Source organism: Gambusia affinis, linkage group LG20, assembly GCF_019740435.1.
Source record: "Gambusia affinis linkage group LG20, SWU_Gaff_1.0, whole genome shotgun sequence".
In the NCBI taxonomy this organism is placed as follows: domain Eukaryota; kingdom Metazoa; phylum Chordata; class Actinopteri; order Cyprinodontiformes; family Poeciliidae; genus Gambusia; species Gambusia affinis.
In genome coordinates, this window is record NC_057887.1 from 13,128,841 (window position 1) to 13,145,286 (window position 16,446).

Genomic DNA, 16,446 nt, shown 5'->3' on the forward strand with positions numbered 1-16,446 from the left:
AGAACTCCTGTTAAAAATAAACACATTTATGGCTCCATTAATTGTGTTGCTTGACAATTAGGTGGCTTATTTCTCTCTGGTTCTGCTCTAAGGATTAGCAAGGCTGCCGTGCCAAAACTATGAGGGCTTTTTATGCAAAAGGTCATATTAATTATGATGCATGACCTCACTTCCTGTGCCGATGTGCCAGTGGGGCCTGGTGAGCTTTAATTACAGGGAAAAGCTGAATCCTTCTGCATACAAATCTTAATGATACACTGTATTGTGCATTAATTGTTTGAGTTGATCTTATTAAGCAGCAGTCACACCACTTTCTGTAGCGCAAGATTGCACTTCCCATGTCTATATTAAAGCAATTAGACATATTATGTATTATATTGGAGGCTAAATCATTTCTAAATAGCAGCTGATTTCCTTCGGTTGGTGATATCCTGCAGATCAATATCCTTGGAGTAATTTGAAGGCCTATTGAGTTGGATATACACATTTAAATTCTTGCAGCATCCCAAGTCCAGTTCTAGAAAGCTACTACCCCAAAACTTTTAGATGCACTCCCTCTCCAACATATATTCGTCAAATGGTTGAATTCCTGCCCTGCAGACCTGGTAAAGAGCTATTCATTTGATTCAGGTGTGTTGGAAAAAGGATGCATCTATAAACTACAGGTTGGTATCTCTTTAAGACTGGATTTCAGCACACCTGATCTGTAGAAAGGTTTGCTAAATATAATAGTAAAAAGTAATGTCCTTTGAATTAATCTGCAGCTACACATGTATTGAGTCAGGTATCTCTGTTTTTTCTTCTAATTTATGAAAAAGGAGTCCTGACAAGGAACCAAGTTCCCATACAGCATAGTGCATAGAAATGCAGGCCAACATTTCTGCATTAGAAATTCTTATTTAGTTGGTTTATCAGAGACACTGAAATTTGGTTTTATTAGCTGTAGGACATAATCGTTACAAGGAACTCTTGTAATTCCTTGTAAAAAGCGATCACTTACTTTTCAAGTATTGAAATTGTTTACTCAATATCCTTTCCAGACCTAGATCAGACTCTTTTTGGGTGAGCCCAAATGGGTTGTATTCCATCAGTCCAAAATGCAAAATGCACATTTGGAATCCATACTTACTTTGTACCCACCCAACCTGACAACTGCATTAACATGTTAACTGGGGCTTAATCCTGCATGAAATGTTTTTTATTATTTACACAACTGAAGGAGATCTAGAAGCTGAATTTTTCATCATTTCACAAAGTGCATCTCAAATATAGTGAAAAAAGGGAAATATTTAGGCCATTTGATCATGGATGATTTATGTGCAGTGTCAGCACTGTCAATAGTACACAGAAGGAAATGTGCCAAGCAGATTTTAAAAGTCTTCAGATGAGATCATTTTCAGAGCACTCTTGCATTCCCGATGTTTTTTTAAGCTGCAGTGAAAAGGATAAGATGGCATTTCATGATGCAGCTGTGAAAAGTAAATTAAAATGGTTATATTTCACTGAAGCCCTTCACACTTATGAAATGTAAAACCCTTTTTCTCTTGATTTTTTCTTTTTTTGATGATTGATTTTTCCTGTGTTGGCAAAAAATGCCAAATGCAGCTACAATCAGAACTGACCATGATCTCAACGCTGTTGTTCAATAAGATCTATTATTGCCCTTATTTCAAACATTATTACACTGAAGCAGCAAGAGGGACAAATCATCGTTATAAACAACATCCAAAATAATTCAAACAATATTTTTAGGAAATTAGAAATATATTTGTTCAAACTAGTGATTAAATGAAAGGTTGAAATTCATTCAGATGATGTTGAAATACTCAGACATATATTGCAACCACACAGAGAATTGGGATAATTAAAGTCACTTCTACCATCTCTTATAAGTAACCTGTGCACAACCTTTCGCTAACTGGAAGACAGTATTGATTCTTCTGCTGTCTAGCCTAATCACCAAAGACGGGCACTGAAAACAGACGAGTTCCTGATGATCCAAAAGTCCTGCATGGGCTTCTTTGCAATAAACCCGTAGTATTGCATAGTAAGCTTTTACACAGAGAGCATTCACCACTATTAGTCCTCAGTGATGCTCTTCAGAGTGAAGATCCACTAATGTTAGCTTGAGGATTCACTGTAAATAACAAGTGATTTCATGTTGCAAACTCCGGTTTAATAATAATAATAATAATAAAAAAACAAGGTTTAAGACACCAAAACAATAAAAAAAATATATTATTTTACAAAAAAGTCTATTTTTATGTGGTTTTATGTGAAACACAAATTCAATTCTAATTACATGCAACCTAATTGCTCTTTTGTCACTTTGTGATGATTGGGTGGGCAACGATTCAAAGCTAAGTGTTGGTAAACACAACATTTCAGTGGCCGGGTTACTAACAGCTAGACCTTTGATCATCCTGAATATTTAATACAAAGTAATAAAACACATTTTTTTCTGTTAGAAATTATTTTCTTGTGAAGAACAAAACACATGCGGAAGATGTAGAGCACAGTGACTATAAAAGCATGTCAGTAAAGCTGAAGTTCAATAACAAGCAGAGTGCCATTAATTTTAGATGAGAGAAGAAGTATACTTAAACCACTGACATATATATAGTGAAACGACACACAGTTCAGTAGATATCACTCAAATTCAAGTGAGTTCTCAGAGCAGCTCGCTGTAGAGTTGCTAGAGAGGCACTTTACATCATCTAGCACATTTTAATATAAAACCTTGAAATCTCCAATTTCCATCTTTTACCTCACAAGGAGTATTACAAATGTGTATAGCTTGCTTGTAATTCAGTGGAAACATTTTGAAGTTTGTAAATAATTTTAAGAAAATGCTTTCATGTTGGTAATATTAATTAGTAAAAAGCAAAGTTTTAAATGGTAGAACAAACTTTGAGGGATCAATGTTTAATGAACACTAAGTAAAGCTATTATTAATGTAAAATCTGTATCATCGTACATAATTGTCTGCAAAGGTGCATATCACGCCATGTGGTGATTTTAATAAGAATAGTTAACGTCTCTTCACCTCCAGGTCACACAAAGGTGCTTAACATTTTCCATTCAGTTAGAGTGAATAGTTCGGTAGGATTATCTTGTCAGCTAGAAAGCACAAATGCTTGTAAGTGTTAATTAAATCCCTTCTAGAGTCACTTTTAATTATACTTTCAAGGTTGAGGATGTGAAATGTTCTTACAGTGTTCTAAAAATGACCTGAGGCCAATCTATTATTTTTTTTTTTTATTTTTTTTAGCAGTTTTCAAAATTTTCAAAGGCCCGGCCAAAAAAAGGGTTTGTAGGAAACAACACTAAGCTGGATAAGGTTAGAACAGAACTTCAGACGTAAAGAACCGGATAGGATGGGCTATCAGCAAACAAATCACATAGCAGGTAATGAAAGATAAGCAAATCCCTCGTTAATAATCCAAACAAACAATAAGTGGAAATATCCACAAGGAGCTCAGCACAGGCCAGCGAAATGAAATCCCGAGCTCTGGCTTGAAGGAAACAGCTGCCAGTAGTAATTTTCTGAGACTCTCAGATCTTTAGCCCCAATAATAAAAAGGATTCTGCAGGCTGTTCTTTGCCATCCAATGATACAGTTTAGAGTTTTTCAAAAAAAATGGGTTCCCAGCTGCCAAAGATAAGGAATGTCGTTCATGTTCCTTGAAACCTCTGAAAGATCTTATCTCAAAGCTCTTACTTCTTTTCATTTATGTTTCTTGGGTTGATCAGCTGTCAGAGAGAACTTACCCGGACTGAATGTGGGTCTGTGAACAAAAGACTTGAGGAGTTGCTTGATTAGATTTTACCCACCTTGATCTGAACTGAATCAATTCTCCCTCACTATTAGGTCAGGGTTAGGCGAGGGCTGCTGAATTATGTTTAATAACACATTAAGTTTCAAGCTGTAGGAACTCACCTTCAATAAAGGCAACATGAGAACTTTAAAGCAACAAAGATTTGAATATTAAAAATTCAGAGGTTGCTGGCTTATGATGACTGCTGTATCAGTACAAGGCCTGTCGTTGCTTTTAAGCTCTTAACGCAAATCGTCTCAGAACGTACGACCATAAAGAGCATGAGATTAATTAGTCAAAACCAAACATAAACGATCTGAAAGGTGAGGTTCAGTGAACAAACTTGGCAAATTTAAAATAATATACACAAAAATACAAACACAAGCATCTCCTACATATAGTTAAAACTATAGTTTTAGTTTAGAATTAACAAGACATGTGGTACCATTCAGGGAATGCACTTTTAAAATATTCACTTTGCAGGATAAATTTGTCAACAAAAAATAAAGACACAAACATAAGAAAGAGATAACAAAAGATAAAAGATACAGTTTTGGCATAGTCACATTTTTCCCAGTGTAAACCTGTTAAGTCAAGAATGTGATATATGATGAGCTTTTGCAAATAAAATCAGAATACATAAAATTCAGCCCGGACTTTGTGATTTTCTTAATCCTTTGTTTGAACATCCAAATTTCAAAACAGCAATAAACAGTATATCACATCATTCTGGCATGTGAGGAATTATTTTTGGTGATATTAATTGAGCTCGACAAGCAGGTCTTATGCTGATATAATGTCAAATTTAATGTCAAAGAGTGGGGGAAAAATGTTTTCAGAGTATGCAGTTATCTATGTCAATTGTACATTCTGAGGAAACAACACTAAGCTGGATAAGGTTAGAACAGAACTTCAGACATAAAGAACTGGATAGAATGGGCTATCAGCAAACAAATCACATAGCAGGTAATGAAAGACAGGAGGTATGCGTTCCCTTTAAATTATTTAGACTGGGTTGAACAACCCACAGGACAGAGAATTGGTTGTTCTCCTCCTGAAATCAGCCGTTTATTGAAATTAATGTCAAACCTTTTTGTACTTTCAGAAATGAGAACATTAAATCCTAAATTGCTTGCTACAATTTGGCTGAGTCACGTTCAGATGAGAGGGGAGAATTGTAAAAAATGCAATATAAATGCAGATCATTTCCACCTGAATCCATCTGACCAAAATTGGCTTCCCAGGAACGTTGGACATTTTTTCGAAGCCTCATCATAATGGGCTGCATTGTTATCCAGGAGAGCGGTGTGTTTCTTGAGGCACATACAGCATACCGCTGAAAGATCGCCATAAAACTGGTCATTTACAGTTGGATTCCACACAGAGAAATGTCACACGATGCTGGCTGAAAACGCTCTACCTGCCATTTGAAATGAAATGTGCACCCCGCTCTTCGCCTTCGCCCTGCTCCTTTTTCTCTCCGTCTCGTTCCACAGCGCTGCGCCCGAGTGTCAAAGCTTTCTCCCCATCACACTGCCAAGTGACAGCCTTCCCTTAAATTGTTCTTGGTTTCATTACGAAGTCAAGAGGGTGAGTAATAAATGCCAACTACTTCTCCGGCTTAATGCCATTTTTAGCAGGCCGACACTTGTCCTCCCTCTCTGGTCAACAAAAACATGGCAAGCATCAATGCGGTCCTGCAGAGCTTCTACTTATTATGCCTCTTTGTGCCCTTTCACGCTTTTCTCACTCTCCAGTGCTCTTTCAGGGATCGATAACACCCCGGCTATTGAGGGTGCTAAGACCTTTCTCTCGTTAACACACGTCTTATTTTGGTTAGAAGAATCCCTTCCCACCTAATTCCAGCAGGCATCCAGGGGACTGTTTTGATTTTCACCCTTTCTCTGGATGGGTCTATTATTCCCATTTGTTGGGAAGTGTGCCCTAGTTTTTGCGGGTGTCTAAACCCCTTTACATCTGCTGGATTGAGATAGCGAAGGTTTCATCCCATGGCCAAATGGGTTTTGAATAAGAACGAAAGAGTCTTTGAACCTCCAAGGATGAGGAGGATCCTGGTGCTTCTGTCACATCAAGGATGTCTTTAGGATTATCAGCACCAACACTTACCTCAAGCACAAGAAGAGGAAGAAGGCAATGAGCAGAGCCACCATGGAGATGCAATGACCCAGGAAGTTTATGATGACAGCGATCTGGAAGTGCATCTTGCCTTTTTTCTGCGGGATAAAGAAAAACACAAGATGAGTTCTTTTTTTTTTATGACTGGCAGCATTTACATTTTCACAGATGGAGGGGGTGAGGGACCAAAATAAAGTCACCCCTATCTCTCAGTTTTTGAGTTCTGCCTCCTGTGGAGGTTTTGAACATGAGTGCACAGCAGGAGTGCCAGTACTCACATTTTAATTAGAATTGGACATTATTATTAGATGAAGCCTCAAAAATGAATACCTACTGACATGAGCAGCCATATTTGTTTTGTCATCATCTTACAGTCTTGTTTCTTTGCAGCTTTGTTTTTATGAATTTTGCTGTTTGTTGTCTGTCTTTGATCAAATTGCACCTCACCACATGATGATTTTCAGATTTAGGAATCAGTTTCAACAATAAATTCATATAGTGCATTGGGTATTTCTCTATCGCAATTCTTGTTTAAAAGAGCATGTTGATAAGAGAACACAACCTGGGACAAAACTAACTAAAAAATGTAGCAAAGCGAAAATGCTAAGTCATAACAAGTATTTAACAGCCACTTATGATAATAGTGAAGTGTTTTCTGAATGTGAGCTTTTTATTTTGGCTTCCTGTTGTTTTTGATGGTCTTGAATAGTGTGATTTACTTTTTATTAAATGCAGCATTTTTATATACATAGAAAGGAAACATTTAAAAAAAACTTTGTGAAAGGAAAAAAATTAGAAGAGTTAGAAACAGCAATGAAAGCTGAAAAAAAGATCTTAAAATGGAAAAAAAGAAAAGTGAATAGGAAAAATGCAAAATTCTGAAGAGAAACGTTTAAAAAAACAAAAAAACAACCTTGTTCTTCAAAATGCTGAATTCTATTTTGTCGTTTTCCACAGCGATGCATTTTCTTTACTACACCGAAAAATACTGCGACACACAGTTTTACAATTTAGCATCCTTTTTTAAATTGTTGCAATTTCCATTTCACAAGATTTTCTAATATGTGGTATTAACAGTTTTATCATGCTTTCCGGCTAGATTTGTTGGGATTTCTATAGTTTTGAGTTGTCATGATGTTGTACTTTCTGTTTACGACTAAATTATGCATCTTTACATACCTGCTTCTTTTATTTTTTTTAGCTGAATTTTTCATTTGTCACTTTTTTGGTTCCGAAAGAAGAAAACACTGCAACAGAGAATGCCAACACTTATGCCAACACAGATTTTAGTAAGAGACAACAGATGACACGCCCAATCACCAATACATGACCCCTCAAAGTCACCACAGAGAAAATATTTCAGATGAGATTTTCAAGATTCATAATTAAAATCGGAAGGCTTGCATATTCTCCTCCGCTAATTTCATCTGAGACCAATTTCTAAGAGTTCAGACTACATAAATTTACATCTCCATGTAAAATGGAGTCTTAGACTACTGTCTGTGACATAGATATCCATTGTGATCGGATTTGGCCCAACACTACCAGCATTAATCTGTGCTGTGAAAGAATTTACGTAACCTGCTGGTGTATATCCTGAGATTAAATGCGGGCATGTTTAATCCCTACCCCATCAGCAAGTCATCTGTTTCACTGTGTTTTGGTTCCCCAGCTCAAATCTGCGACTCTTAATAAGTACGCTGTGGACACAGAGCAAGATGTCAACAGCTCTTTTCTTTCTGACTCCAAATCATCCCTGATATCTGGTGAAGGCTGTGATAATCAGCGCAGGGAGAGATGTGGAAATGAAGCTCTTCTTGAATGGATCATTGGATTATAATACTGTCGGGGTCAGAGACAGATCACAGTCATTGTGAACACGGTTGGTTTTCTGATAAAGGCAGAGAAATCCTTTTTGAGCTGAATGAACAAATGATAGTTTTGAATTAATTTAAGATATATTTTAATCCAAAACTCATGTCACATGCGCAGTTCCGAGTGATAATCAGTTTTTGCTTTTAGAAATGTATAATCCCTCCGGTTTGACCCATGGCTGCTGTATTTCCAGTGCTTGTTAAGCTTCAGTGGCAGTTTGCAGCTCGGTTCAATGGAAAACCACCAAAGAACAGGTTTGATTTTCCAGAGACAGAAATCCAATACATAGCCACATCATTTCATCCATTTAAATATAAATTCCCTGCACACGCTTGAGGCTCTCTCTAGTAGATTCAGAGAGGATGGCAGGGCAGCAAGGTTTCTCAGTGGTTGCCTTCTTTTGCATGAAAGCAGATGTTTTGATGTCATCAGATTACAAATGTGCAATGCAAATTGGCATTTTCAGAACACGAATAACATTTATGGATGATCCTCCAAATGAGATTCATGGAGGATGTTTTTTCCCCAGTAGCATCTAAACGCCAGGTGGTGACATTCAAAGAACCAGAAAGGATTTTAAAACAGTTACAAACTGATGTTTCAAATTTATTTACTTTTTTTTCTCGACAAAATTGGCCTTGCAAGTTGTTTGGTAGAGTATACTAAATTATCACTATCACTCGTGATAGTTTTACTGCTTCTTGAATTACCTTTTAAAGTCAGAGGAGTAGATGCCACACCAATTAACAGGATCAAACATATTTTTAATTGCACTGTTACAATGTCCTCAATTCCTGATGCAAAGCAGTGTTTTGATATTTTCAAATTGCACCTGCAAGCATACACCTAAATACCTCTAGAAGAAAAAAAAAAGAAGTTGCCTAATCAAAGTCTGATTCAAATTCCAGACTTTCCAGACCACGATTTAGATGCTGTGGTATGACGTTAAACACTCCTGTCCCTCCTTGGCTAAATTAAAACAATGCCACCACAATGATGTAAAAACCAAATGCCAGTTATTGCCACCAAAAGCAGAACAAGCAGTAATCTGGTTTGAGGAAATTACTTTTCACATAAGACTAGGTCGATTTGGATAGGTTTAAGTAATTTGTAATTAATCATTAATTAAATCATTAATGAAAAACAATTTAGGATTTACTCAGCTTATCTTTGATTGATATTGTGATTTTTTTTTTCTTCTTTTTCTTGAGGGTCTGAAACATTTAAGTGAGACGATAAACAAAACCAGTAGAAATCTCTAATGGGAAAATCCTTTTCGACTGCATGTAGTTCTGTACTTGTTTGACCTAATTATCCTCAGCAAGCTGCTGCTTTCTAACTAGAGCTTTTCAGCTTATAGTCACGAGATCTTCAATAAACTTATGTAAAGAAACACCTCTTTAAGCACAGCTTTCTCTGGCAGTTTTATGGGATGAAAGCCGAAGTTAGGAAGGGTGGTCTTCTTCTTGAAAAACACTAAATAGTCCAGTACCAGACACTGCCTTGTGCTGGGCTGAGTAACCCTTCAGGACATAACTCAAGAACACAGGGGGCTTTTTAAATGCAGAGACCAGGGATGGGATTGAGAGAAGAGGAGGAGTGGGACTACAAGAGGATAATATAAGACCCTCTCACCACCAGCCTCAGGAATCAAAGTATGTGGGCCACAAGAGGCAAAACTAAACCTGACACACTTTCTGTCTACCACAAAGACACTGAGAAAACAACCGCAGGCAGCACCAAAAAGGGAGTAATGGTTTTATCTACTTCTCAAACAAACTTCCTAATAAGCGTTTGATCCACTCATTTTGTCTGCCTAGAAGGACCTTTGAATATTTGCTTCCTCTAGTACATATTGCTGCAGCAGTCAGCTTATTGTTGAGTTGGTATCGCTTTAGTTGTTCATGTGGAACGATTGACAACACTATTAAAGGGTCCGAGTGTAGCTGAGATTTTCTGCCCCATGCAGAACAAACTTCTTCCTTAACTAATAAAACGAGGGATCAAAGTCAACACCGACGTGTCGTCCTCTGACTGGTTTTGGTTCCGTTTGCTCAGATCTAAGATGCCCCTGACATTCAGCCATTTAAAAATGCCGACTCAAACACCTTCACAGAGAAGCTCCTTCCCCCTCGTGTCAGTCACTCTGCGGCTGGCAGCTGGTGATTTATTTCACGGCTACAAAAGCAGGAAAAAACAAACAATTTTCAAAGGTCAGACACTCTATATCCATCTTCTGTCTGGATCGATTGAACATCAGAGTCTAACTTTTTTATTTATTTATTTTTTTTAAAGCCCTAACTGACAGGTTTCAGTTGGAACAGCGTTTCCACATCTCAACAGATGTTTGATGGCTCCAACCAAAGGTCATGCCTGCAGTGAGAGGATAAAAATATCAAAGGAGGTGATATTTTATACGCTTCTTACAGTCCATAAACCAGCAGATACTGATTTCACTAACGCATACAACCCCTGACAGGAAACATGAAGGCCTGTCTCTTAGAGGACGAATAAAAAAAAATTTATTTAATAGCTCAATATTTAGGCTTTTCAAACCACACTGCACACATCTAATTGTAGTACAGTTCTTGCATATCACATGGGGCAAACGTTATCATTTTACACACACAAAAATAGTGCTGCACAGTACCGGATCAGGACAAAATGGAGTTACAGTAACATTGCTAAATGCTACTTGGGCAATATTGATTATGACTGACCTGCAGTGTCTCAAAATTTGAACTTTTGCAACTAAACCAGCAAATTCTGTTACGTCAAGGGGAGTGAAAGTCAATCCAACAAACAAAAAATATTGCTCTCATGCTGAATCTCCGTGTCTGGTACTTTCAATAGCAAACACCCTATATTACTATGTACTCAAGATTATGATTCAACTATTGCACAGCTCTGTATAAAGCCTAAGAATACCATATGTAGATGGGGGAAAAAAAAATAAAATCAGAATTTGCATTTCCATCGATTACCAAAACAGATAAATTATTTTAAAATAGCCCACAGTACCTGAACAACTACAGTTGTACTTCAGAAACAAACTGATTTTGTTGATAAGAAGACTATGTTTTAATGGCTTTGGAGAAAGAGCTGCGATTGAATTAGTCATAAATCAGGCCATTATGCATCAACTCAACCCAACGTCATTGGAAGAAGGAAGTTCATACTATCTCTTCCACTGATCATATCCCCATCTCCATCGTCTCTCTGCCCGACTTTCTAGCCACACGGCCAGAGATTTAAAGAGGAGTGAAAAAGCAAAGGAGGTGGATTAGCAGTGCTTGCCACCAACTGATGGAGTCGTTAAGGACATGTTTTTGGAAAGTTGTTGCTGCTCCATGGAAATTGAGTCATGACACTGTCAACCAGCAACAGTCTGCAGTCAGAGGCCTCCTCAGATTTGCTGCGATACTGACTGCTACTGCACAGCACAGCATTACTGTGCAGCATCAATGTGAACCATTCACAGAGATTCTTGAAAGATCACTGTGGATGTGAGTTAAAACAACTCTTAGTTTCCCTTTGGGATAGCTAAAGTATTTTTGAATTAAATTTGCAAGGTACACCGCTAAGCCAACAAAGCAGCTACCAAAGAAGAATTACATAAAGGTTGTGAAGTGGCCAGGTCAGCATCCAGACTTCAGGACTGCAAAACATATTTCTATCAGCAGCCTTAAAAACCCAAGAGGATTAAAATACATTTCTGAAAACAGGAACAAATAGCAATCCTCTCTTATTGAGTTTACTAATAAAAATTTTTCACAAACAACCACATATCCACAGCTGTATGTTACTGTGGTGCTTTGATCAGGTTTACTGTTAATATTTTCGGTGAAAACAAACCTTGCACAACATCGCACAAAGCTGAGCTGCCATCTACTACATGATTAGGTTAGGATGGGAATAATTAGGAATATTATTTTGCATTGCTGTAGATTATGACTCAAAGAATTCAAGCTATCACAGGAGCCAAGAAAAATGCAACAAAGTAATAATTCTGGTGCTTTTTAGTTCCTGAATTTTTCTTCTCAAAGTCACAGCCAAAGTTCAGTAGATAGCTGTGATTTATGTGATTATTTCCAGCTTCAAAAGAAAAAGACTGACCGAACATTAACCAAGAGCAGTGATCTTGTATTTTTTGCCAATGTTGCTAGTTTTGCGCTTTGAATCTGCAAAAAAACCCCATAAACTACTAGGGTGAGGTTTCTCTTTGAATTAGAGTCACATCCTGCACACCTCCACAGCCCTGCTCCTGCAACCAGAAGCTGTTAATTCATCATTGATTTATGGTCATAGAGGTAGCTGTGAGGTTAAGGCGCTCACAATTCATGTGTTGGGAAAGTGCCATTAAATCAACAGTTGATCAATACCCTTTGGATGACTGCCACACAGCAATTTTCCCAAAGGAATATCTTGAATCAGATGAGAGCTGGAGAACAATCTCCTTTTCATCCGACCTCTGATCCGCAAAAGATGCCTGATTTTCTATGGTGGTAGTAATAAGAGCAGCACTGTACTCATTAAAGTCACTTTTCCTGAAGGGAAAAAAACAGACGATGGGAATTTAGGATGGTGAATGGTGAGTTGTTAAAGCCAAACAAACGTGACAGTAATATCTGAGATAAGTGGAGATGAGACTGAAGCAACTTTAAGTTCGGTCCTGTTATTCGATGTTATAGTATTTTATCTTTTTGATTAGATTCTGTTCCCCTGTTTTCTTTTCTTTGCTCGTTTATGTTTACTTTCTCACGTTCTGATCTCTGCACAGATGGTCTGTTGCTAATCAGCCCACCTGTCCTTTGTTATTCTTTAAATCTCTCAGTCTATTCAGTCAGATGCTCATCTCATCTCAGTGGCTCAGTGGTCCTATACTTAAATGGTTTGTTTCATCCCCCACGTAGCTCTGTTTTTTTTTTTTTTTCTGGATTTACTGCTAAGGCAGCTCCTTTTGTTTCCGGTTAATTTAATAAAGTAATTTGTTCCACCTACTTCCTTGCCTTTAATTCTGGTATTTGCTTTTTTTTCCCTCTCCTCAAAACTGTTGCAAGAAGAAAAAGCAGGGACTTTCTTCTCTCCGGCTCCCGCCTTGGAATGCCTCAGTGTTCCCAAAAATGATTATAGCTAATATTTACCACGTTTTCTGAGTGTGCTCAAAGCTGAACTGAACTTCTAGAGTAGAACATCTTGTGATAGGTTTTGATTGTTGATGCTGCTCTAAAGAAGAATGACTCTTCATTTTGCTCAGATCACATCTTCTCTTCATAAGGAGAATCTGTAGAGTTTCTAATCTCTAGTCCTGTCGGTGAAAACCCTTCACTTCCAGTTTTAGCTTACTGTAACTTGTGGGTAGGCAAAGCATGGGCTGATATTTTGCCCACTTCTAAATAGTTCTGATAGATGAGTGAATCAAACAACAACGTACTGCCTCATTATGCCTGACTGGGCACATAACCAACAAGTGAAACTTCTGGAAAAATTCACAGAAGAGGCACACCATAAGATTAACACTGGAGGTTGCAGAGCCCGAGATGTTGAGCTTCTCTGGGAGAGACGAACATGGATAGCATCGTCTATGGATAGCATCAGGAATGAACACATCAGGTCATGTTAAATGTTTGTTTGGAGTTAGTCAGGCCAGACTGAGATAGTTTGGGTATGTTCAGAGGAGAAATGATGATTATATTAGTAGAGGGATGGTGAGTTGGAGACACAGAACAGGAGGCGAAGAGGAAAACCAAAAAGGAGATTTATGGGTGGAGTTAGTTGGTGTGGGGGTAGAGGATGCATAGGATATGACTAAATGGAGACAGATGTTTTACTGTGGCAACTTCTGAAGGGAAAAGCAGAAAGAGAAGAAGGAAATGTTTAAAGTTTGCGCTTATTAAAGCGCATCCTTTTCTGGATGCAGAAAATGTGTAAATAGTGGCTCATGGTTTAGGGAAGCACCCACCACTTTCACTTGATGCAAGACTTAAGATTGTCTCATTTAGGAATAATCTTCAGTAAACCTACGCTATTTGCACAGCCTGCATGTGCAAAACTTGGATTCAACAGATGGTCGGGCGGAGCAAAGCAAACTCGCCGAGTCACATGTTTCCATCATGTAATTCTGTATTTTACATACAGCACAAATCCATCAGACGTCTAATTGTCACAGCCTGATTTGGGTCAGAGTGTTCAGTCTGTAGCTCTGTCCTAATTAAAATAAGCACTCATCACGTAATAACAATGAACCATCCAGGTGGAGGCAGAGCCAAAAAAAAAATGCAAATAGATAAGAGCAACATGCGCAGGGATAAAAATCTGGAACATAGCAGGATAAGAGCAGCAGAATTCATGCGGCTCTCTAGGGAAAACACTTAGGACGAAAATTATCACTCCTGCTGTTCATTTTATGGAATTTAAACAAGAAACATTTTCATTTGTTTTAAAAAGGAAAGATGTCGATGAAAAGGGGTAGGAGCTCCCACTAACCCATGAAACAAGTCATGCAACCAAGGCAAGATGACTCTAAAGTCATCCTACAATGCACATTCAAATTCACTCATTGTGCTTTGAAGCAGATTCCTCCCAGTGATGCTCATGGGCGATACAGAGTCGATGCTTTTATTTTTAGACTTTTTATCCCCCCCTTGAGCGTCTCTGAGGATGCAATCTTTGAGAAACCAAACCCTGAGTCCATATTTACTATAAATACGCCTGGAGCCAAACTGCTCCTTCCACTCCTAACCTTGCCTTTGTTGTCTTTATTTTTTTCTGATTAAAGTGCAGGGTCCCTGCTTTGAAGACAAACTCCAAAAGGCCCCATTAATCAGGACACATGCATACATACAGCACCCTGTCAAGTCTTACCTCCTCATGAAGTATGGCCTTACACATGGAGTAGTTCCCCTTCAGCGCCCACGTCCCATTTTCAAGACATTTCCTGTAAACGTTGTCTGAAACAGAGAGCAAGACAAAAACCAACAAGAGATTATTAATAAGGGTCGAAGTGACTTGTTTTCTGTTTGAGTAATATTTTAGCTTAGAAATGTAACACACACCAAGAGACAAATTTGATTGCACTCCTTTGTAAAGATGTGTAAAAAGTCTTGAGAAAAATTATGTTCATTTGCAGCAGCATAATCTCCCAATGAACAATGCAGAAAAACATCTTTGTTAATGGGACAGCTCTTAGTATTCTCCTACAACACTTCACAAGGTAGGAACATTTGGAGAGATGCATCATTAGACCATTCAGCTCTTTTTATCTGCTCTCGTCTCTTCAGTTTAGCCCACACGTTTCCAGAATGAGATATTTTGGTGTCAAGGTTAGTCATTTATGTTTTCTTGGTTGTAAGCATTAAAATTTTGAATTTGTTGAAACACACAATTTTCTTTCAAATGTTCCGGTATAGGAAATTTCATGATGCCATGCAATCTAGCAATGTTCCTCCAGGAAATTTGGAGGGGAAATGCACCCACACAATTGGTTGGTAAGATGGACATGGGTCCTCAACCAGCCCAGATTCTGGTGGTTTAGCTAAAAACTAAGATTTGCTACATTCGGATTCCTTACCATGTAATAAAAAAAAAAAAAAAAAAAAAAAAATCTGATTCTGTCATTTTAAACAGATTTCAAAGGGTGTATATTTAAAATAAAATTCATAACCTGGGTTTTTATCTATATTTAATCTGTAATTTCCCAGAGGAAAAAATGATTTAATTCAGTTTTTATTTTCTCTGTGCACATGTTTTCCATAAACTAGATATGGTACTGGAATATTTTTTTGTGTGTTTTTACACATCTACATTTGTCTAAGTCTGTAAATGGAATTTTCCGCTCTTTGCGTCACTGTGACCTTTTTCTGCTTTTGATATTAATAAGAAGAGATGCCATTAGAGGTATTTGTAAAAGCTGTGATTTTTCACACGTTTGCTCTCAGGGGAGTGTACCACTCTGTGCCTCAATTTTGCCGTTACATTGTACATTTCATCCTGATTTATTCTCAAATGACCTACATTAAACATGTATTTCCGCGTCACATTAGCCTCAATTACTGTCAACATATTCCCAAAACATCTACACAGTTAAATGAGGAAAAAAAAAAAAAAAAAGAAGACCAAAGTCAAATAATTAGTTTGGGTTTTATTTATTTTCTGGCAGGAAATAAAAATGCTACACACCACTTGATAGAGCAGCTGGAATATTGGAAGGAGCTGTGATGAAAGAAGTGACAAATGATGAGGAAAATTCAATTTTTCAAGCAGACTTGCTGGATCATAGCTCAGGACATGCATTAAATGAAAGAAATGAAAGAGGACAATGTGGAGCTCAAAGGCATGGAGAGAAGTAATTTAAAGTTAAATAAGAAGAACAACTTTTTTTTTAATATAACCTCAGTTTTAAACCAGTAACTTCCTGCATCTGGTATTTTGTGAACGACTAGCTAATTAGGGCCTGAAATGTATTTTCCCTTTGCAATTTTCTTCTGCCTTTCCATGTTAGTCACACGTAAACATTTCAGGCCACTAAAAATATTAATATCAGACATGTCTATGCAAGTAACATGTGGGAAATTGTACTTGGCTGTTCAAAAACATGTTAATAGATAATTTGTGCTTT

At 37.6% G+C, this 16,446-nt stretch overlaps 1 protein-coding gene across 2 annotated transcripts in view; it reads right to left on the minus strand.

Annotated features, from left to right (window-relative positions):
- The window catches only part of LOC122822861 (corticotropin-releasing factor receptor 1), an 83,939-nt gene that overhangs the window by 22,829 nt on the left and 44,664 nt on the right, over window positions 1-16,446 (minus strand). For both annotated transcript variants that reach the window (XM_044101861.1, XM_044101862.1), the window contains 2 exons: window positions 14,694-14,779; window positions 5,946-6,052 (listed from right to left, as the gene is read on the minus strand). In XM_044101861.1, the coding sequence (XP_043957796.1) occupies window positions 5,946-6,052; window positions 14,694-14,779 (193 nt within the window). The remainder of the gene's footprint in view (window positions 1-5,945; window positions 6,053-14,693; window positions 14,780-16,446) is intronic.